At 34.8% G+C, this 24,139-nt stretch overlaps 1 protein-coding gene across 4 annotated transcripts in view; it reads left to right on the top strand.

Annotated features, from left to right (window-relative positions):
* KIF20B (kinesin family member 20B) overlaps positions 1–15,979 on the top strand; it is a 62,865-nt gene extending 46,886 nt beyond the window's left edge. For all 4 annotated transcript variants that reach the window (XM_045567862.1, XM_045567863.1, XM_045567860.1 and 1 more), the window contains exons 27-33: positions 2,436–2,612; positions 4,229–4,339; positions 6,738–6,935; positions 9,175–9,276; positions 9,616–9,766; positions 13,475–13,617; positions 14,843–15,979. In XM_045567862.1, coding sequence (XP_045423818.1) covers positions 2,436–2,612; positions 4,229–4,339; positions 6,738–6,935; positions 9,175–9,276; positions 9,616–9,766; positions 13,475–13,617; positions 14,843–14,920 — 960 coding nt within the window. In that variant the 3' untranslated portion in view covers positions 14,921–15,979. The remainder of the gene's footprint in view (positions 1–2,435; positions 2,613–4,228; positions 4,340–6,737; positions 6,936–9,174; positions 9,277–9,615; positions 9,767–13,474; positions 13,618–14,842) is intronic.
* The last annotated feature ends 8,160 nt before the right edge of the window (positions 15,980–24,139 follow it).

Raw genomic sequence — 24,139 nt, 5'->3', positions numbered from 1 at the left:
GGAAGGGGGCTACTTTCTTTTCCTAGTTGGTGGCCTCTCTGGCAACAATGCCAGGAGTTAAACCCACTTTGAGTTTTTAATCCTAGGGAAAGCTAGCTTGCTCCTTTCTCTCATGTTTTTTTATAATCAGATCTAGGTTGTGTTTGTATCTGCTATATTTAAGAAACAAGTTTTTGATTTTTAAAGCTTTTTAAATTGCAACATATAACAGGAAAAATAAAACATATAGTTCAGTGAGTTATTTATTGTAAAACCACCACCCACTTAACTAATATGCATTTCAAGAAATAGAGCTTTGCCAACACTCCAGAAGCCCTCTCTTCTGCCTCTTTCCCAATGGTAACAATTATTCCATCTTTCCATGTTATACTTTAGTTTTGTCCATCTTTTAATTTTATATAAATGGAAATATATATGTCTGTGCCTGACTTCTTTCACTCAGTATTATATGTGAGAATCCTCCATGTTGTTGCATGTACCTGGAGTTAGTCAGTTTTCATTGCTGAATATTTCAGTGTATGAATATAACACTGTTTATCCATTTTAATGGTGAAGATATGTGGGTGGTTTCCTGTTCTTGGCTGTTAATGGGTAAATTCTATAAACATTTTTAAAAATTGCTCTTGATACACATGTACATATATTTCTGTTGCATAGTATCCAAAAATAGAATTGCTAGAGAGTAGGGCATGTATATGTGAAACTCCAATAGAATGCTGACATGATTTTCAAAGTAGTTGTACCCATTTGCACTTCAATATTATAGTATTAGAGTCTCTATATATTCCCACCAACATATGTTATTGTCAGTCACTTTTTATGGTTTTAATGTGTTTTTCCCTGATTACTAATAAGATTGAAGATTGCTTCATTTGTTTATTGGCTATGCCTATACAGGTCCCCCTGCCTGTTTTTCTGTTGGATTGTCTATCTTCTTCTTATTTATTTGTAGGAGTTCTTTGTAGTTTTTTGGATTGGAGTCCTTTGTAATGTATTGCAAGTACCTTTTTTCAATCTCTAGTTTGCTTTTTCACACTTACTGCCTTTTTATGAATAAAAGTTCTGAAATTTATTATAGTTAATTTTCCCAATCTTTTCCTGTATGAGCCCGAAGGACCTGAAGATGTTCTATTATATTATTTCCTGAAAGTGTTAAGGTTTTAGCTTTTCTGTTTAGAATATCTTAGAATTAATTTTTTTGTGCTGCTGTGAGATAGGGGTTAAGGCTCTTTTTGTTTGTTTGTTTGTTTCAATGTGGATTACCAATTGACCTGGTAGTATTTTTTGAAAAGACTGTTTTGTCCCCATTCCTCTGCTACTTTTTTCATAAATCATTGGTCCAAGGGTTAATTTTTGTATGTGGTGTAAGATTAGGGTTGACGTTCATTTTTTTTCATTTGTTTATTTATTTATTTCAGCATATTATGGGGGTACAAAAATTTAGGTTATGTATATTGCCCTTCCCGCCCCCCCCAACCCCAGTCAGAGCTTCAAGCATTCATTTGGTTATTTAATTGTTGCAGCACCATTTGTTGAAAAGACTGTCCTTTCCCTCATGGAGTTTGGCACTTGCAGAATGTCAGTAGTCCGTAGATTTGTGGACCCTCTCTTCTGTTCCACTGATTTCTCTATCTTTACACCATTATCACGCTGTCTTGATTATTGCAGTAGCTTGAAATGACCTAGTTGATTGCATCGACTTTGTTCTTCATTTTCAAGATAGTTTGGGCTATTCTAGAGCATTTGCATTTCCATATTACTTTTGGAGTCAGCTTTTCCATTTCTTTACACATGCACAAGCATCTGGATTTTGATTGAAATTGTCTTTATTCTATAGATCTATTTGGGGGAGAACTGACATCTTAAAGATACTGAGTCTTTTGATCCTTGAACACAAATTATCTCCATTTATTTAATATTTAGGTGTTAATTTAATCTCTCTCACAGTGTTTTATAGTTTTTTATGTTTAGGTTTTGCACATATTTTCTTTAATATTCCACTAAGTATTTCATGTTTTTTTAACCCATGGTAAATAATATACTTTTATTTTCATTTTTCCTATTTTTTGTTGCTATTAGGTTTGTCATTTGTTTTACTGTAATTTTATCCTCTCATTTCCCCAATAGTGGGAGAAATGCTGGTATTAGTTTAAAAGCAATAGCTATAATTGTTTGTTGAAAGAAATTACTAATAAGCTGATTTTTGGAATGAGGTGGGATAGAGATAAATATAGCATATGGACATTTAATGTATAAAATGGTACTATGTATTTTGTTTTATAACTAAATATTTTATCTAGACTTGACGATGTAATTTGTTATATGTCTTGTTCACAGTTATATTCATAGTGTTATGTATAATAATAATTTCTAAACATTTTTAGATTCATAATGTTTGAAAGTTTACTTTAATGTTTTCTTTGTTTCCTGGTTAGGAAATACTAAAAGAACAGCTGACAAAGAAAGATAACGACCTTAAAAAGTGGCGAGAAGAACGGGATCAGCTGGTTGTGGCTTTAGAAATACAGCTGAAAGCACTGATTTCCAGTAACACACAGAAAGATAATGAAATTGAACGGTTAAAAAAGATCACATCAGAGGCTTCTAAGACAGTCAGTAGAATCTTATTCTTTTGTGCAGTTTTTATTGAACATAAGAGTTTTTCAAAATTATTTAATTAACTCTTAAGAGATAAAAAGAAAGTCTCAGTAGAGCAGAGAGAAATCAGGGTTTGAAAAATTTGGATATTTCTCATGAGTTTTGAATATTCAGAATCTATCATTATGGTTGGCTGGCTTGTCAATGACTGAGATGTAGAGCTTTCTTCAATATTTTGGTTATATCTCCCAGGTAGAGTAGTTAGAAAATCAACAGTTTATGATTTAGTCCCTAATCTACCTTTAAAATGTAGAAATGTGATTCAGCATGAACTCTTTATAATATTTAAGTACTTGGACCCACCCTTAAGTTTATTGTATAAAGATACGAATTATTTTGAAAGTGAGCCCTATAGTGGGGACACATTATGAGTCATTTATTTAGCAGTCAATAAATGTTAACTTTTGTAATAGTACATTGGGATTGGGAACCCTGAATGAAAAGAGGATTGCCTTTCACAGATAGCTATTTCCCAGTAAATTGAATCTGGGTACATCTGAAGCTAGTCTTTCCGAAATAAATGATTTGCGCTTAAAAATCAGCTGCTCTGAAGCCTTCAGACAATAGGAAAAGTGTGTGTGTGTCACATCAAAGACTTCATGATTCTAAGAGAGACTGCCTACTTTAAGAGGTAGTATCATGTTTAATAATACAGATTAGAAAGTCAGAAAAGCTGTGTATCAACTGCTGTCACTGTGGTTTTGGGACCTTTGGGGAAAATTACTTAACATTTCTGAATTTTAAAATGTTTTCCTAAGAGTTGTGAAATTAGTGAAGAGCGTTGTAAAACAAGTAGCACAGTTCTTACTGCAGTGGAAGTCAGTATATGCTAGTTGCTTTCCCTTTTATGAATTCAGTAGAATCTTTCTTTTTTGGAAATAATCTGTAGGTTACATAAGGGGTATATTTGACTTTTGATTTTGATGGGTATGATGAGGAGGTCTACGTTGGAATTTATCAAGTTTAAAAATGTAATCTGATATTTCTTTATAAATCACTTAGGTAGGATTTAGGAATAGAATCTACCTTATGACTGAGGAAATGGGTTGAAGAGTGTGCTGCAAGAAAAGATTTAGTTTTCATTATGGACTTTTCTACTCTAATGCTATAGTTGCATTCCCAAGAAGCCTCTAGTTTTTCAAAATTATGTTATCCAAACCAGTTGTTGGAGTTCAAATTCCAGCTCAATACAGACCTTGGCTGTGTCATTTAACATGTAGATCTCTATTTCCTTATCTGGAAAACAGGAATAATGATTCTTGCCAAATCTAACTACAGAGTTGAAATGAAAGTAAAATGAGAGAATGTGTACAAAACACTTTGAAAGCAGAAAGCAGGCTTTCTCATTTCTCTTTAGATCAGACTTGGAGGAGGATGGGAAGTTGCCCAGGCTTTCCTGAGTGTCTGAGGATAAAAGAGAGGTGGGAGGGTTATGTGGTCATTGAAGAAGTCTTAAATTATTTCTACTGTTTAGTCCATACAAATCTTGATTTTTATATTCTTTATGTGAAGTGTTTTAATATATTTTTAGGTTATAATGGCTTGTTGCTTTAATATTTCCTTACTTTAGGAAAAACAAACCATGGATATCAAGCCCAGACATATTAGTTCAACAGATCTTGGCAGACTTGAACTTGAACCTCAGTCAACAAGTTTGGAAATTTCTAGGAATGAAGTAGAGGTGGGTATTTGGTAACAGTCTACTTTTTACCCTCTTTATTCACCGTGAATTACTAAATAACACTTGTTATAGGTACCTTACTACACAATGGGTTATATGTGGTATCTGCTGTGTGAAGGAAAACTAGAAGCTTTTGAGAAGAGATGAAATTCTTTTGGGCGATTAGATCCTCAGATGATGTTAATCTCTTCATAAAAACAATATATCTGTTAGTATAAACATACTTGATGGTCAGAAATAAGAAATCCTGCAAAAGATAAAGTAGGAATGATTGTTTGGTCTCATGATAGATTCCTTTAATAAGCATTGTATTAAATAGTATTTTTTTAAAAATTGTATCCATTTAGTAATTTTGTCAACCAGCCTTCAATAATAGCTCATGATGAGTTTTCTTAATTTGTATTGAGCTTGAGTTTCTTTAAGTAGCTTTGGATAATATAGAGATTCTCAGATTGGATATGAAATAGATAAAAATTCCATGTCACTTAAAAGTTTTGAAGATAAAATTACTTTTTAAATTTATTTTTTAAACACATTGGGAACATTCAGTTTTGGGAACCTTTCTAAAAACTGAAGATATAAAAATAAATAATATATGATTATCATCCTCAAGGAGTTGAGGGATCTAATAATACAGACATACAAATGACTAACTTGTTTGACCTTATCTTATGGGCTGGTATGATAGAAATATGAAGTAAGTGCTACAGCGAATACTGAGGAGGATGCAGAGAATTTTGCCTGAGTGGTTGTAGATTAGAGAAGGTGATATCATACTGAATCTTAAAGGTGAATAGAAACTTACTAAACAAAGAATGGGAACAGAGGGAACAGAATGGCTTCTTTACTCTTTTTAAGAGCTAGGGTTTCACTATGTTGCCTAGGCTGGACTCAAATTCCTGGGCTCAAGCAATCCTCCTGCCTCAGCTTCCCTAGTAGCTGGAATTACAGGTGCATGCCATCATACCCAACTGAGAAGGGCATTTTAATCTAGGAAAATAACATGATCCATTCCTTTTCTATTGATCTTTCCTTAATAGTTCTTGGTAGAGTTTCAATTAAGTATCATTGACCTTAGGAACTAATACAAATCATAAAGTTTGTGGAAAAGTTTGAAGTTGGCCCATAAAAGTTTAATTCTTCATTGCGTGAACAAACACATATAATGCAACATTTCTTCTTTTTTTTTGAGACAGAGTCTCACTCTGTTGCCTGGGCTAGAGTGCCATGGCATCAGCCTAGTTCACAGCAACCTCAAACTCCTGGGCTCAAGCAATCCTCCTGCCTCAGCCTCCTGAGTAGCTGGGACTACAAGCATGTGCCACCATGCCTGGCTAATTTTTTGTATATATTTTTGGTTGTCCAGCTAATTTCTTTCTATTTTTAGTAGAGACGGATTCTGGCTCTTGCTCAGGCTGGTCACGAACTCCTGAGCTCAAACTATCTGCCTACCTTGGCCTCCCAGAGTGCTAGGATTACAGGCATGAGCCACCGTGGCTGGCCAGAACATTTCTTTCTCCATAAGTTTATATATGTTGCCTTAAAAACCTCTTGGTTCCAATTTCCTATATATAATTCCAGCAGTTGTTATATATTCTAGTTTTGGGAATCATATTATGCTATTCTGTATTTTTCTTGCTTTCATGAAAATCAATGTATTTAACTAGGCTGAAAGTCCAAAATGATACATTCACTTAACTGATAGTTGATTCTGGAAGTTCCACTGGATTTATACATGTCCTCTGCTGGTGGCTTGGACCTGGACCTCTCACAGCACAGTGGCTAGATTTTGAGATGGGGCATTTTGAGGAAAAGTGTTTCACAAGTGTTTCAAGAGGACAGGATGGAAGTTGCAATGCTTCTTAAAATTGAGCCTTAGAAGGACCATAATGTTATGGTTCTTAAAAGGACCAGATGTGACCACATCTTATTGGCCATGGAAGTCATTAAGGCCCAGATTCAAGGAGAGGAGAAGGAGACTCTATCTCTCAATGGGAGGAGTAGCAAAGAATTTGCAGCCAACTTTAAATCTACCATAACTGGAGTGCTTATTAAAAATCCTAGCTTTCTGTCTTGAAGATTTCTGATTTATTAGGTTTATGGTATATGTAAAGTCCAGGAATCTTTTAATCAAATTCTCCAGGCAATTCTTTTAATCACACAAGTTTGGGAAATATTGATCTCTAAGTTTCCCCCAATTTTGACATACCATGTATAAACCTGGAGAGGATAGAGATAACTCAATCTTTCTGTCCTTGCTGTGGCCCAGCACACTTACTTATTTTTCCCAATTCATTGTCTTGAATAGGCATTTGACAGAATTAGTTCATATTTATAATTTGATTTATAAATTCATATTCTACAAGTAAATTTTTTTTCCTTTTTAATTCTGTTGTAGGATGGATCTGTAGTCCTTGACTCTTGTGAAGTATCAACAGAAAATGATCAAAGTACTCGATTTCCAAAGCCTGAGTTAGAGATTCAATTTACACCTTTACGGCCAAACAAAATGGCTGTGAAACACCCTGGTTGTACCACACCAGTGACAGTTAAGATTTCCAAGGCTCGGAAGAGGAAGAGTAATGAAATGGAGGAGGTAAATACTTAACTGATGAATAAATTTAACAGGCTTCTTATTACTAAGCTCAGTTACCATGTATAGGTAAGCTCTGCTACACTGCTGTCCTCTTTGTAGGCACTACTTTTAGAGACCAAAATCATAATTTATGGTATATTTTATACCCTTTCAGAATATCACTGTGGTTTAACAGTCCTCAGACAAAAAGCTATGGATATTAAAATTTATACCTTATCCCTTGCTTCAGCTAAACTGTGATAGATCACATCATGGTGGATTTTACTGGAGAGCTGTTTAAATATACCAGTCCTGTTCACACTTAGTCACTTTCCTTCCAGTGGAAGAGAAAAAGGGTTGACGCAGAAATTAGAGAAACTAAAATGGCTAACTTGCTTGAGTACAATCTTTGTCATTTAACTAAAATCTTCAGTCTCTATGGTCAGGGCAAATTTTGGAAGAGAAATTCTTTTTCTGTCAGCCAGTATTAAAATTTGGGCCTCTAGGTAGTGGTAGCATATTATATTTACCTCTTCTTACTGCACCTTCTTGATTGTAGAGCTGCCAAAGCTTCTATTGTATCCTAGCCATGCAGATTTGGCAAGTCATATAAGCTTTCTGATCCTGTTTCCTTCTTTTTGACATAATGGATTATTGTATTTAAAATGCTTAGCCTTTGCTCTGCATATGGTAGATACATAATAAATGATGATATTTATTTTTAACTTGTTTTAAGTTTAAAACTAATTATACACTCTCTAGCAAAATAACTTTTTCTCCAACTTTCTTTTACTCCTTTAAAGAGTAATATATTTTTAAGCTGGTAGAAGAATAGAAATAGTATTAACCATACTCCTGAGGCTCTCTGTCAGGTAATAAATTTGCTGAGTGAATATTATTTAGCATAGTTTTCCTGCTACATATACACCTTAAGAAATTGTATTGTAGAGTCTCATTAACTTTAGTTTGACATTTATTTAATTTTTTAAATACATTTTAAATACCAATAAAACACTAAGTAATTGAGTTTTATCACTTACATTGGCTTTTTCTTCATCTGTTTTTTCAAGGGAAAAGGAAAAATTGAGTTTAGTAATCACCCCGTATTTGCTAAATGCAAATATTATATTCATTTTACTATTGGCATATACCCTTCTTCATGTGTATTTCAGAAAAGATTTACAGATTGTTGTAGATACATCATGTAGAAATTTAAAATTTTGAACTGATTTTGCTAGATCTTCACTGCTGTAATAAACAGTATATGGATCCTCATGAAAATCATTTATACAATACTATGTTCTAATCCAGTTTATACTACAAGGAGCTCTTTTGTGGACACTCTGAATGTGGTGGCCTAGCATTATAGTCTTTCTTCATTTGCTTCCCGTGATTATTATCTGTCCCCTTTGGAGTCTGCTTCTTATGACCCTTATGACTTCTACTTGGTAACGTGGATTCTGAGGTTTAGTCATGATCTTTTCTCTCTTTTCTTCTTGCCTTTTTCCCTTTTTTATACTTATGATCTTTGGTACAACCAGGATTTGCAGTTCAAGTCAGTGAATATATCTGTAGAAGGCTTTGTCCTATGTGAAGTTATGTGGGGAAAAGAAGTGTAAGGATGCCATGCCTGTTTAATAGAGAAGACAGATTATAAATTTCTTAATTTTCGTATTTTGTTTGTGCTTATGTGAAGTTTTGTGGGGTTTCTTTTTTGTTTTATTTTGTTTTTGATGTTACCAAATTTCAGTGAGAGGTCTTAGATGTTTATATTAATGTTATTTGGGAGTTAGGAGCAGGGTATGTTGTTGTGCTATATATTAAAGATGCTGTATTTTAAAGATGAAGTTCAAATAAAAGGTGTTATCCTTTCTGTGTTTTTCATTTAGTTTATATAATTGGATTATTTATAATGTGTGTGAAAAAGTCACATCTTCAGTTAGGGTTTCTTAACCCCAGCACAATTGACCTTTTGGGCTAGATACATCTTTGTTGTAGGGACTATCCCATGCATTGTAGAGGTGTTTAGCAGCATTACTAGCCTTTACCCATTCGTAACCAATAACATCCCCCTTCTCCCTGGCAAAGACAATAAAAAATATCTCCAAATATTACCATTGTCCTCTGAGGTCAAAATTGCCCCCAGTTAAGAACCACTGTCTTAAGTGATAATATGACTTTTCACAGATTATCTTTTTTGAGTTTAGAGAAAGAAAATTTTGTTAACAAATTAACTGGTGCTGAAATTCTTTATTTTTAGGACTTGGTGAAATGTGAAAATAAGAAGAATGCTACACCCAGAACTAATTTGAAGTTCCCTGTTTTGGAGCATCGAAATTCTTCTGTCAAAAAGGAACACAAGGTTTGTTTTTTAATTTGTCCAAAATTGTAGCAATTATCCAGAAATCCAGTTGTGTCCAGTTGTAATTCATTTATCTTCTGTTTCCTAGACAGCCAATTCAGCTTGGAATATCACTTTTAGTATTTGGCCAGTAGCAGGCACTTCTTCATGTGTCTACTTCTGACTTTAACACACTGCCTATCAAACTCATTTTGCCATTGTCCGGCCCTTATACTTCATTCCAAGTTCCCTACCTGGAGAATTCATAACCTATTTCTGGCCTCTTTAATTCATCTGTGGCCATAACTATTTCCTTCTAACATTCCTCATCAATAATAACAAAACATGTTTGTTTATTAGGTTTCTACATGTGCATCATCTAAGAAAACATATTCTTTACGGAGTCAGGCATCCACAATTGGTGTAAACTTGGCCACTAAGAAGAAAGAAGGAACTCTGCAGAAATTTGGAGACTTCATACAACGTTCTCCAACAATTCTTCAATCAAAAGGTTTGCAGAAAATGAATTAAATGACCTTTTCTAAGATGTAGGGGGCTTTCTGAGACCTAATTGGTATCTAAACTCAACAAATGTTCAGTGAATATCATACTTCAAATAGGCATTGTCCTATGCTAGGTACTGTGGGAAGAAACAGATGAAAGGATGATATGCCTAGATATTCACTATGTATTGAGGAGAAAGGCTTATATTTAAGTAATTGATCTAGAGCAAGCTGCTTAATATAGTAACAGAGGTTCAAGCAAAGTGGTATGATAGTATTGAAGGGAAGAGAGCTCTTCTGGTTAGGGAGCTTTGGGAAGATTTTGTGGAGGAGATGGGATTTACCCTGGGTATTAAAATTTTGGTAGGATTACACCCTCGAGAGGTAATTACTATTAGCATTATGGTATATGTCCTTCTGTTGTCTTTCCCCCATGCATATATAAGGACTACTTATTTGTATATGTCAAAAACATATATGTTCAATACATACCTATTGAGTTCAGTTGCAAAAACAGTATGCCTAGTGTTTTTTGTTTATAATATAATGTGGGCATGTTAATACTTGTATCTGTATTAATATATATACTACATACACACACATGCACATATGTGTGTATGTACATATGTCCATCCACCAGAGGGAATGGTTTTAACACTGGTAGAGTACCAGAAAAGTGTAGAGAATGTTCATGCAATTGCAGCTTGCAATATGCATCTGGCGTATAGAATGTGGAAGGACTACTTGGCAGGGGTAGGGGAGGAAGGATGGAAGAGTGGGTTTTGTGAGATTACCTAAGTGGTAGCAATAGCATGAATTAGACACCAGAGGTAGGAAGAATGGGGAGGAAATGGGACTAGAAGCAGAGGGCAGTTGAACTGAGTCAAATAGGTTACGTGAAAATACTTTCTGTGAAAACTTACCACAGAGGTCCCCAAACTTTCTTGGTTCACAGTGCCCTTAATGTTTCAGTAATTAATTTTCATCATGCCCCTACATCCAAAGAATCACCTAATAGTCTCATCTATTAGAACTTAAGGCCAAACAATTACTGAAAATTCAGCTTCTGAAAATCCTGGTTGCAAAGATAATGTCATCATCAAAAGGAATGTTATTCGATAGCATTTTCAAGCTCTGAACCTTGGGCTATCGATTATCACTGTTTTCCTTGAAGATTTAAAATATCCTGAGGTGCTCCTATGAGTTTGCTGCAGCATGCCTTAGTGCATAGTTTGGGAACTTCAGAACTATCAGACTCATTTGTATATTTTTTCAAAAATATATATTGTTTTAAATCTATAGTTTTATAGGTATAGAAAATATATAGATGTATATTTATAGATACATAGAAAATATCTGGAGGGACAAACAGCAAACTGTTAAATGTCTAAATTTGGAGAGGAGGGACTTCTTGTTTTAGATTCTTATGTACTTTATTTAAATTGTATTGACTGTCACTTAAATATTAAAAAGAAACTTATTTTCAAGGAAAGATCGGTATCTATAATTTAAGTAAGTAATCAAGTAAGGGCAATATCTCCCTGACTTGATTGACTCAGTTCTTTAACAGCTTCCCTTCCAATATACCTGACATGGATTTCTTTTTTTTCCCCCAGGAATATAAATCCCTATTTTGGATTGTAGCTACAATACATATATGTTGTTGTGGGTCACGTGGAAATATAGAGAAAAAAGAAAAAGAGATTTAGTTCTTACTTAAAATTCTGTTGCTCTGATAAGCACTGTGAGGCCATCACTCAACATCACTGGTCTGCCAGCTTTCCCCTCTTGCCTACCTCCATCCATTCAGCACAGGACAGCCAGAGCCATATTTTCTAAGTACAAATTGGATTATGTTACTCCTCTGTTTTAAATCCTTTAATGATTTCCCATTCCCCTGAATGATCTGATTTCTGACACTTTCTCTCTCCATCTTATCTCCTGTTATTTTATGGTTTGATAACTAGCAATTCTAGCTTCCGACAGTTCCAGAATATACAGGCTTCTTTTTTGCCTTGATATCATTGCTTTCTTTGCTTTTTCTTGTGCTTTCTTTTCTCTGGAACACACCCTGGCTTTACCCATCTCTGCTATCAGGGAGACACCTTCCTTCATCACCCTATTATTAACCCTCATCCCCAGCATCACTTACTCTTTATTACTCAGTCCTATTTTTTTCCTCTTAGCACTTATTTAAACCATAATTCTTTGTTTTCTTTTCTTTTCTACTAAAATGTAAGCTCCACAAGGACAAACTGTCTAGTTTATACCCTCAGCTCTTAGTATAGTGACTGGCGTAGAGTAGTGGCTTCAGGCCAGAATCATATGTGTGATTCCTGCCCCGCCCCCAGGCATGACCACAGGCAATTATAAAGACTTACCTGATAGGCCTCATGAGGGAAAGCTTCCCTTTCTACACCAGATTTGGTGTATGGCCAGTGAATTGTAGTCTCTTACTAGAGTGACAATCAAGGGCCCAGGTCTCCAGGCCAACTGTGCTGTTTCACTTATCTGCAGATTTAGCCTGGGTGCCTGCCTTCAGAGCTTCTATACTGGGGCCTTCCATAGGGCCTTCCACAGAGGCCTTCCTCAGGCATCTCTGCCCAAGACCTTCTTAGGGAGGGGAAGGGGAAGGAACCTTGAAGACACTTTTCTCCACCGTGACTCAGTACTTTTCTACTTGTAGCTCTCCCCGACCTCCACCCAGCCTCTAGCCCCAAATAAAACTACTTGGAGCTGCCTGGCAGTAAGATGATCCTCACTTCTATGCTGATCCACCTGACCCTAGGCTGCATACCATTCCATGGGGGAATATAGAAGAGGATGGGAGGAGTTGGTGCTTTCTCAGGTTTAGCCTCTTGCTTATACTAGTGCAACACGAGGTTAAGAAGCTGAGGTGTTACTTTCATTTTGGCTTGTTGTCCTGATTGTCTACTCTGAGGTCTGGAAGCTCAGCTCTCAAGCTCAGCTCAGCCCTTGGCAAGTAGTCTCTCAGTTTGGTGTATTTCCTTAAACTTTTAGAAAATTAAAAAAAATATGTAGTTATCATTTGTATATCGAGTTTTTATCTAGGAATTTTTCCAGATGGAGATATGTTTTGTATTAAAATCAATATCCGTCCATTAAAAAAAAAAAACAAATCAACTGTAAAGAATAAGGAATTTAACAATTGCTATTTTACTTCCTAGAAGGAATTAACTGTTAACAGTTTGGTTTCTGTCCTTTAGTGTGTATATGTATGTGTGTGTGAACTATAAAAGTAAAGGGTTTATAATTACAAAGTGTTTTTACTTAATATTTATTGGACATCTTTATTCATGAGCACTAAACTAGATAATCTACCACCTTATTTTTAATGCTACATGGTCCACTATATATGTATTCTGCTCTTTTGCTTACCATAGCATAAACCTCTTCCAAATCATTAAAGATGCCAGAATTTTACTGGTGTAATATGATTTACCAAAATCTTTTTACTATGTTGAACATTAGTTAAATATTTTGCTTATTTGCTTTTTTTTTTACATTATTATTTCATGTGTTTCTTTGGCATTTATTTTTTTCTTTGTGAATTGTCTATGCATGTTCTTTTACCATTTATATATTGCAGTATTTTTTATTTGTATATGTTCTTTCTTTATTAAGAATTTCAAACTTTTGAAGTTATTAATAGAAAATTATTTGTTTTAGGAACTAATTAACATTTTTATTTCCAGCAAAGAAGATAATTGAAACAATGAGCTCTTCAAAGCTCTCAAATGTAGAAGCAAGTAAAGAAAATATGTCTCAACCAAAACGAGCCAAAAGGAAATTATACACAAATGAAATTTCATCTCCTATTGATATATCAGGCCAAGTGGTAAGCTAATATTTCAGTTTTCATCAATGTAAAACTATTTATGTTCTTTTATTTTTATTTATTTATTTAAGAAGCCTCTTCCCAGAAGAAAGTTCATGTTCTTTGTAATTTTTTACAATGGTTTGCATTTCTGTTCTTTAGATCAGCTCTCTTAAAACACATGCTTTAAAGGCCATACTTTTAGTTTCAGTGTTAAATTTTTATCTCAGTGTGTTAAATGTATGCTAATTAAATATAACTCAATAGTTATACAATTATTAATGTAGACTAGTGTCATGCATTTGCATCTGAAAACTCATCAGAGGAATTTATTTCCATCAATAGAATTATTACTATTTAGTAACTTATTTGCCTCTAACATCTATTTTTTGTTATTTTACCACAAGAGTTGTGCAAATCTGGGCCCAAGTGTGTGTGGTAAAAATATAGAATTGACATTCAGCCATTTTCTTTCATCTTTCCTCTAAGCCTTCCAGGTTCTATTAAAAAAAGACTGTAGTTGTCACCCTGACTCCATGACTCATTCTCCTCACTCAGAACAGTCTGTACTGTTACAGGGAAAGTTCTAATTTTCTATCGTGCTTGCATTTGCTTAGTAGACGAAAGTGAAGGTAGAAAAATAATTAAAGGAAAAAGCTTCAAAAGAAAGTGGCCAAGAAAAATCAGGAGAAACCTTTTTTGCAACAGTAGCTATTAGATATGAGATTGGCACTTGAAGGCAAGTGGTAAAGAGTTAGGGTCAATTAGGGCATGCTGTTGTTAAGTACTATTCTGTCAGTCACTGTTCACCACCTGTCTGATTAGTACATAATTTCCTCCCTTGACTGAAAATTGTTTCTTTTCTTAGTTGTAGTATAATGTGCTTTCTACTTTCTAAGTTACATACTTGCTGCCATGAAAGATCATTTCTTAAAAATTATTTGAGGTACTTGTCTTCAAATATTTAAATAATTATTTTAAGCTATATATGCCCTGAATTCAATAAAGAGTGTAGGTTATTTTAATTCTAGAGTTAGATAGTGTTGAAAGAATCTTTTACAAAATCTATTGTTTTTTAGGCATGTATGTTTATATAAGTTGGTATGCCTATAATCTGAGCATAAAATTCCTCTAATGTATCTATTATTTCAATTATTAAGCACATGAACATGTCTTATTCATTATAAACAAACTTTCATTTTATTTTCACTTAATTTTTGAAAAATTGTGCAATTGTTAATTTCAGATTCTAATGGACCCAAAACTGAAGGAGAGTGATCACCAGATTCTCAAACGACGACTTCGGAAAAAAACAGCGAAATAATCAGTTATAGAAAACATTTTAATATAAATTTTGTAGTTAGAATCATTGTAACTTGCATCTTGACTTTGTAAAGATAATTGTATATATTGTGACACTTTAAATCCCTCTGCATATAGATTGTTATTTTATATATAGTATAATTTTAATTCAATAAATAAGGCAATAATCAATTTGCTTGTGTAGTTTTATAAGGCTTTTAAATAATAGCTTCTTTTCAAACTGTGTGTGTTTCTCTATTATCTCAGGTACTGGATCAGTGAAGATTCTAGGAAACATGCTGTTATTATTATTTTTTTATACATGATGTGACAGGTCAGGTATTTGGTTTCCTTATACTTAACTATGTCTTATGAGTTGTTTTTTACTGTATCTGTTAGGATGTATAACTGATTTTACATATCTGTTTGGGTTATAGCTAGAATTTAGGGAGTAAGTGTATACTGGTCTTCTATTTGCCAAAATATGTATGCACATTATTTAGAAAAGATCTCAAGTCTTTAGTTAGAATGTCTTTTATTTTTTAATGATTTAATAGAGTTTGCTTTCAGATTGTTTTCAGGACACGGAAGATTAGAAAATCAGAAAGGAAGAGGGGATAGCATCTAGAAGCCAAAACAGTGACAGCTAGAAAATAAATATTATTTTAGACTTGGAGGGACCTTAGAAATACATTTCTTCATTTTATAGATGAGAAAACCAAGACCCACAAAGTTTACTTCTGCAAGGTCATACCACCACGGTACATTAAGGTATTGGTTTTTTATAAAACATCAATAGAGGCAAAAAACACAAAGCAGAAACCTCAAGAATTGTTGCCAACTCAGGCTTTTAAATCTAAGAACCTTAAAGATTTCATTGGATTTTAGCGTTGTTTGCTTGATTATTATAATGATGACCCTGAGTTGTAAGAAAAGTTATCTTTGGTTCTTGTTTAGGAGGCACTTACATTATAGTTAGGGAAAATTTCCATTAAAATAGTTATATTACACTTAGCCTTTTTGAAGCATTAGAATGTTTTCATTATGCTATCTAGAAAAAAAAACTTGATTCTCATTATTCGTGGATTCTATATTTGCATATTTTCTTACTTGCTAAAATTTATTTGTAACCCCAAAATTAATACAGCACTTTTGTGGTCATTTGTGGCTATGTGCAGGGTGGTGAAAAATTTGAGTTTCCTAACATGTACATTTCTAGCTGAGGTTGAATAAGGCATACTCTGCTTTCTTGTTTCTGCTCTCATACTGTAAATAAGCATCCACATTCCAGAATATAGATTAAAATCAAGCCTTGACTCTTTAATATAGATTAAAATCAAGATCTAATATAAATCTAAAATCAAGATCTCAAAGGAGACAGCATTTGGAGGGAGTGCCCTGCCAAATTAAAAGGGCTTGAGAACACTTTGGGCTTTCCACAAATCCACACTAACAAAGCATAAAATCAAACCTACATAATTTGAAAGTAACCAGCCAATAATCAAAATGCCTACTGGAATAAAAATCAGCACTTTTAGAGGAAAATACAATGCAGATTCTCTACAACATATTTATAAGGTGTGGTATGTAGTCAAAAGTTACTAGATATGGAAAGAAACAAATGAGTCCTATGGTAAAGCAAAAAGGCAGTCAAGAAAAACAAACCTTGACATGGGCCCAAATGTTGAATTTTTTCCAAATCTTTTAAGCAGCTATTAGGCACATGTTCAAGGGTATAAAGGAAATGTCATCTTAATGAGAGAAGCAATAATGAAAGAGAAATGGAAAGTAAAAAGAGAAAAACAAATGTTACGACAAAAAAGTAAAATAAATGAAAAATCCACTGGATAAAATTAACAGCAGATTGTAGATGTCAGAAGTATCAGTGAACCTGAAGATAGATCAATTTATATAATTTTTATGACTTTCATCAGAGTGAAAAAATAAATAACACAGTCTAAAAAAAGATGGAAGAAAAACCAGAGCCTCAGGGTCCTGTGGAAAAATATCAAAAGAACTAACAACATATATAATTGGAGATCCAGAGGCTAAAAGGATGAAAATAGGGCAGGAATAAAATGGCCAAAACTTTCCCAACTTTTATGAAGAAATATTGTTGACTTAGAAGGTCTGCAAATCCTAATTAGGGTAAATCCAAATATAAACTACACCTAGAAAGATCATTGTCAAACTGCTGAAAACCATGGTGAAGAGAAAATCTTGAAAGCAACCTGAAAAAAAAACCACATTGCATACAAACTGCTGACTGAAAGGAAATATTTGCAATGCATTAATCAGACAAAGGATTTATACATAAGGATATATAAGAAACTCTTAAAATTGTAATGAGAACCCAATCCAATAAAAATCTGGTAAAAGACTAGAATAGATACTTCGCTAAAGAAGATACAAGCAATGGTCAGAATGCATATGAAAATATACTAGAGGTCATTGGTTATCAGGGAAATGCAAATTAAAACCCATAAAGAGGCAAAACTATAGTGAGAGAAAGAAAATAGTGATTTCTTAGAGGCTGGTGTCAGGATATGGGATGGGATCAAAGGATATGAGGAAACTTAAGGGAAATGGATATGCTCTGTACTTTGTTGTGTGTTCTATGTACAATTATTAAAGAATAAATTGTCCATTTGAAATAAATGAATTTTTATTGTATGAAATTGTACCTAATAAAAAGCTGGAAAAAGTAATTAAAATACACACACACATACACTCAGATATTATTCCATGGAGAATAGAGTAGCTAAAATTAGAAAACTGACAATACCAAGTAAAAGTTTCTGGCTTTTAGCACATATTTTAAAAAATTTTGTTTTCTTGCTATAAAGTAAGTGTACTCTTTATTATAACAGAGCGTATTTTGGAAAATGCTTTGGATGCATCTTTTGACAAAGAACTGTAAGATAATAGTGAGTTAGAAACAGAATTGATGACAGAAGCATTTTATTAAAGCTCACCTTAGAATACAAGTGTTCGTAATTCCACTTGATGAAGTGATTGATAGGAACAGATTTTGGGGACAGTTTGAAATTCCATAGATGATACTCAAAATGGTTTGTAAGGTAAGTATAAGTTGAATTAATTTCAAATGCCCTAGGGACGATCATTAGAGAAATCCTGCTGTGAAGTCTTTTGTAAAGGAAATAAATTTTAGTTCTTAGAATAATCACTTTCTAATCTGTTTTACAAGTTTCAAATTTTATTTTTTTCTTACAGAAGGTTATGTGATTATAAGGTACTTAGCAGATGCTTATCAAAAATTGATGATAAATACAATTTAAAAGCACAAGAAACCCGAGTATATCTAAAGATGGAAAGAGGATATAGGCTACTGGCTTCTCTTTTGATTATAAGCTTTTGGTCTTCAGAAGCATTCAATAGAGATAAACAACATTAAATTCAAGGGAACAACTCCAAAGAAATTCAGGAAAATGTCATTTATTGGTGGGCATATTAAGCAAGCTTATGTTTTATCCCTATGGCTTTCAGAAGGTTTGTTCATTACGTGGCCCAGTTAATTTTGTTTTTTTCTGTTTTTTTTTTTTGAGACAGAATCTCGCTCTTTTGCCCTGGCTAGGGTGCCGTGGCATCAGCCTAGTTCACAGCAACCTCAAACTCCTGGGCTTATGCAATCCTTCTGCCTCAGCCTCCTGAGTAGCTGAGACTACAGGCATGTGCCACCGTGCCCGGCTAATTTTTTTCTCTATGTATTTTTAACTGTCCAAATCATTTGTTTCTATTTTTAGTAGAGACAGGGTCTCGCTCTTGCTCAGGCTGGTCTCGAATCCTGACCTCGAGCGATCTTCCCGCCTCAGCCTCCCAGAGTGCTAGGGTTACAGGCATGAGCCACCGCGCCTGGCTGGTCCACTTAGTTTTTGTAAAGTCACAGTCCAATATACTTAATGTTCTTGCTGACCCAAGTCTCCTTTAGTCTCAGCCAGAAGCAATAGTGAATGAAGTGTGCTAGTTACCCTGATCTACCATATGAAATAATACTTCACCTCCTGACTGCCTGGCCTTCCTCATCTTGATTCTCTTCCCATCACCAGTTTGGAGCTAGATAAAAGCCCGTTAGCTGTTACTTGATCTCTGCTTCCAAGTGTCACTATAACTGTAATTATGGTGATTGCAATTTAATTAAAATGGGCATTTTCCTTCTTCTCCATATATTTTGTAAAGTGTCCAGTCTGCAATATATCTACTTTGGCCACATCCCAAAGAGTGACCAGAGTGGACATTAGACTGGAATTCTCCTTACTGGCTAATTTAATTGTTCAAAGTCCTTTATTATAGGTGACTAGCAGCTTTGAACCAATATATGAACTCTATCAGAGTTTTACACACACAAAGTCCCTAGTTTCCCAAAACATTGAACTCACTAAGGAAATTTAGGCTTTCCTAGACCTGTTACATGGCTAACTAGGCTAAGCTTGCACAAATGGGATGATTTTGGCTTTCTGAACCTAAGGCTTGAACTAGCATAGCCTATTTTAATTAATAGTATACACAGTAAAAGTGATTACTTTTTGGCTATAATTAGCTAAGAGTTTGGTCAGTTTGGTCTTGGTTCTAAAGCACATTTTTAATCTTTGGTTATACCTTCCATGGATATTAAGGACATAAATCCATATAAAATACAAAAATGAGCCTCATGATATGGATGCAGAATGATTAAGTTCTACATGGAATTTAACTTCAGATACATAATTTCGGTGCAGTTTATACACCAACTTAGCAATATGGTGATTGATGGTTGCTAGTCTTATAAAACTAGTGTAGTTAAGCCAGTGTCCTAATGGTGTGTGGGTCAAGAATGCAAATTATGTGCTAATACTCACCCCTGTATCATCTCTCCATATATCATTTATTTGGGAACTTCTTGCCCTTAGACAACCATTTAAAAAGTTATTTGACGATGAATAAATTATGAATGACCACTCAAAACCAAAAAGTCTTACTTGAGATATGCATATGGATTATCGATCTGCTAAAGTTAAAACTCAGTTTTGAAATTAAATAAATTTTCTTTCTTTTTAATCATCCAGCCCAAAATGTCAAAACATTTAATCTAATCCTTTTTTATTTTAAGAGATGGAATCTTGCTCTTTCATCTAAGTTGGAGTGCACTAGTCTGATCAGAGCTCGCTGTAACCTTGAACTACTGGGCTCAAGCAATTGTCCCACCTCAGCCTTCTGAGTAGCTAGGACTTTAGGTGTGCCAGCACATGAGGCTGATTTTTAAAAAATATATTTTTTTATGGAGATGGGGGTCTCATTATGTGGCCCAGTCTGGTCTCAAACTACTGGCCTCAAGTAATCCTCCTGTCTTGGTTTCCCAAGCACTGGGATTATAGGAGCGAGCCACGATACTCCAAAATTAATGTAAAGAAAACAAATGAGAACCAGATACATATCACTAACTGATGATCCAGTAGCCCAGGGGTCCATTTATTAGGCCACAGCCAGGACCATCCATTTACATATTATCTCTGGTTGCTTTCCTACTATATAGTAGTCCCCCTTATCCTTGAGGGATACATTCCAAGACCCCCAGTAGATGTTTGAAACTCCAGATAGTACTGAACCCTTATAAAGGCAAATAAAAGTCTCAGGGCCCTCCCACGCCCAACTCTTTATGCAAAAGGGAAGGTGAAGCCTGGAGGCTAAGTCATGCAACACCCTTCCAAATGAATAGCTGTTACTAACATTATGCATTAGCCAGATCCCCACAGAAAGATAAAAAGGCCTCAGGCATCTACAAGGACTATCTCCCACAGATCATTTATAAGGAAATTCCTTACTGGCCTTTCATAAATGAGGACATGCAAATTGTAGCTTTGGGTCTGCAGTCTAAATCTAGTTTCTAAAAATACAGTCTGTTCAATTCCACACTGATGAAGTTGATTCCAAGTTCATCTTCCCAGGTTCAGAACAGAGGCAAGATGAGATCCATCATTCTTCTACCTACCCAGAGATATCTCCATAATTGATTCTTCCTGTACTCCCTTTTTCTCTTCAAATATTGGCCTTATCTTATGTAAAATTTAGATTTCCTGGGCCTCACAAGAATGTAACCATTTGCCTCACTACCCACCCACCTCCTCTTTTCTCTTTCTATATGTCCTCTCCCCTTAAATACTGAGTTCCCAGATCACTCTCCAGAAAAAAGTCACAGATGCGTCTATGGCTTTGTTTTTCCTGGATGTGTCCTCAAACTTTGGCTTAATAAACTTCCATTGATTGATATCTTTGCTTCAGTCACTTATTTTGGGTTGTCACTGTTTTCTCCTATACATACATACTAATGATAAAGTTTAATTTAGAAATTAGGCACAGTAAGAGATTAATAATAACTATTAATAAAACAGGACAATTATAACAATATGCCAGCATCATTACTTTTGCACTTTGGGGCTATTGTTAAATAAGCATCATGATACTGTGACAGTTGATCTGATAACCCAGAGGGCTACTAAATAATTAAGCAGTGTCGTATACAACATGGATGATTTATGTTCTGGGCAGGATGGGTGGGATTTCACTGCACTATTCAGAATGGGTCACAATTTAAAACTTATGAATTGTTTTGGAATTTTCCATTTAATATTTTTGGACCAGGGTTTATTGTGGGTAACTGAAACCATAGAGACTGAGCCATTATCAAAGGAAATTGGTTTGAGAAACTTAAAGAGACTAGCAACCAGTTTGAATCTATCTTTATTTGCATGTATTCCAGAATACATAAAAAGTAATATTAATAAAATGGATCTTTCATGCTACATATAATAGGAACTTCTATTATTGTATATATGTCTTGGAAGTATTTTCCCCTCAAGATTATGAACTGTGTGTTTGAGAAGTGAGTATTAAGTAAGTCTGTAACCAGTTGAAAAAAGAAAGTTGAGCTGAGAAAGAAGCAGACCAGGCAAGTCAGTTTTAAAGAACAAAAAGAAAAGCAGGGCCTACGTGAATACCTATAGCACTCCAGGGTGCTGTGCTGTTAGGTGAGTATTGGCACTCATGGGAAGAAGAAATACTCACCTTAAGTTCTTGAGAGAATTAAATGAGAATATAGGTAAGAAAGTTATCTGTAAACACATAAGGTATCAAAATCAGAATAAAACTAGTTGTCCCTCAGTATCCTTGGCTGATTGGTTCCAGGATCTCCACAGATACCAAAACCTGTGGATGCTCAGGTCTTGCATAACATTGCGTGGTATTTGCATATAACTTACACACATCCTCTCGTATACTTTGAATCATCTGTAGATTACTTATAGTACCTAATACAATGTAATACTATGTATAGTTATTATACTGTCTTGTTTCCTATTTATATTTTTTATTGTATTTTTTTCTCAATATTTTGCATCCATAATTGGTTGAATCTGTGGATGTGGAGCTCGAGGATATGAAGATATGAAGGGTGGTCTGTACTTGACAGTTTTGTTCAGGTACAAGTCTGATACTCTGTGTGTATGTGTGTGTGTCTGCATGTCTCTTTGCCCAGCACATTCTGCCTCATCATAGGAAGAGTTACATGGGAAGCAATTTAGATTCAGGTTTTTTATATTGCTAGCAACTCCTTATTTTCCCTCTGGAAGGTATAAAAAGGCCTTTGGAAGATTATGTAGTTTACCTACATACGTTGCTCTTTTACTTTATGGCAGTCTTATACAGGAATGATTGATTGTCCAATATTCATGACTGATTTAAAGCTGCTTCTGACTCACTGGTTCTTAACTGTAATTGAACAATGAAATGGTCTACAAGTCTTAAAAACAAAATACTGACCCTGAGTTCTACCCACACCCTTTCGTTGAATTGGTTACAGTAGGGGCTGGGTATTGGATTGTTTACAAGCATCACTCATGATCCTAATGTGCATCTAGACTGGAGAGCTAGTATACGCACGTTGCAAAGTTACGATTGTCCACCAGATGGAGACAAAGCACTTCTCAGTGAAAAAGGCCCTCCACAAAATCCATTCCCTGACTTTACATCTGCACCAACTCCAATTTATGTAATATACACCAAACAGGGCAAAAATGTGGAAAGATACGTAAAATTATCTTTGGTACTGTTGCTTACCAACCAAAGAAATTCTTTTCACCAGTGAGGAAAATTCCAGGAACTAATTTAAATAATAACATATGGCAAAAAATATATCACATTCACCCAATTACCTTACCTAGCATCTAGAAATATTTTCAATCATTTTCCTAGCTCACTTTGATAAAATAGACAATACAAAAGAGGAGGGTAATGTTGTTCGTGTATTATACGGTGGAAAATTTTGAGATAAGATCATTCCAGGAATTATGCAAATAGAAATCAATCTCAGCATAAGTAAATTAGCTTAAGATAAGCTGTTCACAGGACTTTAGGAAATATGCAGATGTAATAATGGGGTTTAGATTTATTCTTAAGTCTGAAGTACTTGACTGGCAGTTCCCACTTTCATTTCTCCCATCTTTTTTGCCTAGCTCTGTCATAGAAGTTGTAAAAACTACGAACTCCATCTCTCTGGCCCCTTGTAGATGGAGATGGTTAATGAGATGTAGGTGAAATCACTAGGGAGGGCATCCCTTCCTGAATAAAATGACAAAGGCTTAGATCAAGAAATTTCTTTTCTCCCTTGTCCCACCCTCCGTTTCCACCCTGTGCCTGGGGACATGAAAGTTGGAGGTGGGGCAGCCACCACTGTCCATGGGATGACAAGTGAGAGGACAAAAGCCAATGTGACTAACGATGGCAGAGAAGACAGGCAGGAGGAGCCTGGGTCCTCTGTGATGGTGACTCTGAGCAGCTACTAAGCTAACTGGGGACCATCTGTCTCTGAACTTGTTATGAGGGGGGAAAAGCCACTGTTGATCAGGTTTCCTGTTGTTCACAGATAAATGTATTCCTAATTGATTCTTTACTGAAAAGTTACTATATTGGCATATAGACTATAAATATAAGATATTTATAATGTTGACTTGAGACATTATCCTTTCTAAAGAAGCTCTGTGGTCTTTAGACAAAGCTAAGACTTCAGAAGCTCAAGTTTCTCTTTTGTTGTTATTTCTAGAAAAGCAGGTATTAAGTGCCTAATTGTCAATACCAGGCAATCTGCCAAGCATTCCTGCTCTAACAACATTTTCTGAGCCAAAATGCATAGTTTGACATATCACCTGATTATGGGGTAAATATTTTCAATGTAACTGTGCTAGAAAATCCA

This window comes from Lemur catta, chromosome 14 (assembly GCF_020740605.2).
Source record: "Lemur catta isolate mLemCat1 chromosome 14, mLemCat1.pri, whole genome shotgun sequence".
Lineage (NCBI taxonomy): Eukaryota > Metazoa > Chordata > Mammalia > Primates > Lemuridae > Lemur > Lemur catta.
The sequence above is the reverse complement of the archived record's forward strand: the minus strand, read 5'-3'. Positions and strand labels throughout refer to the sequence as shown.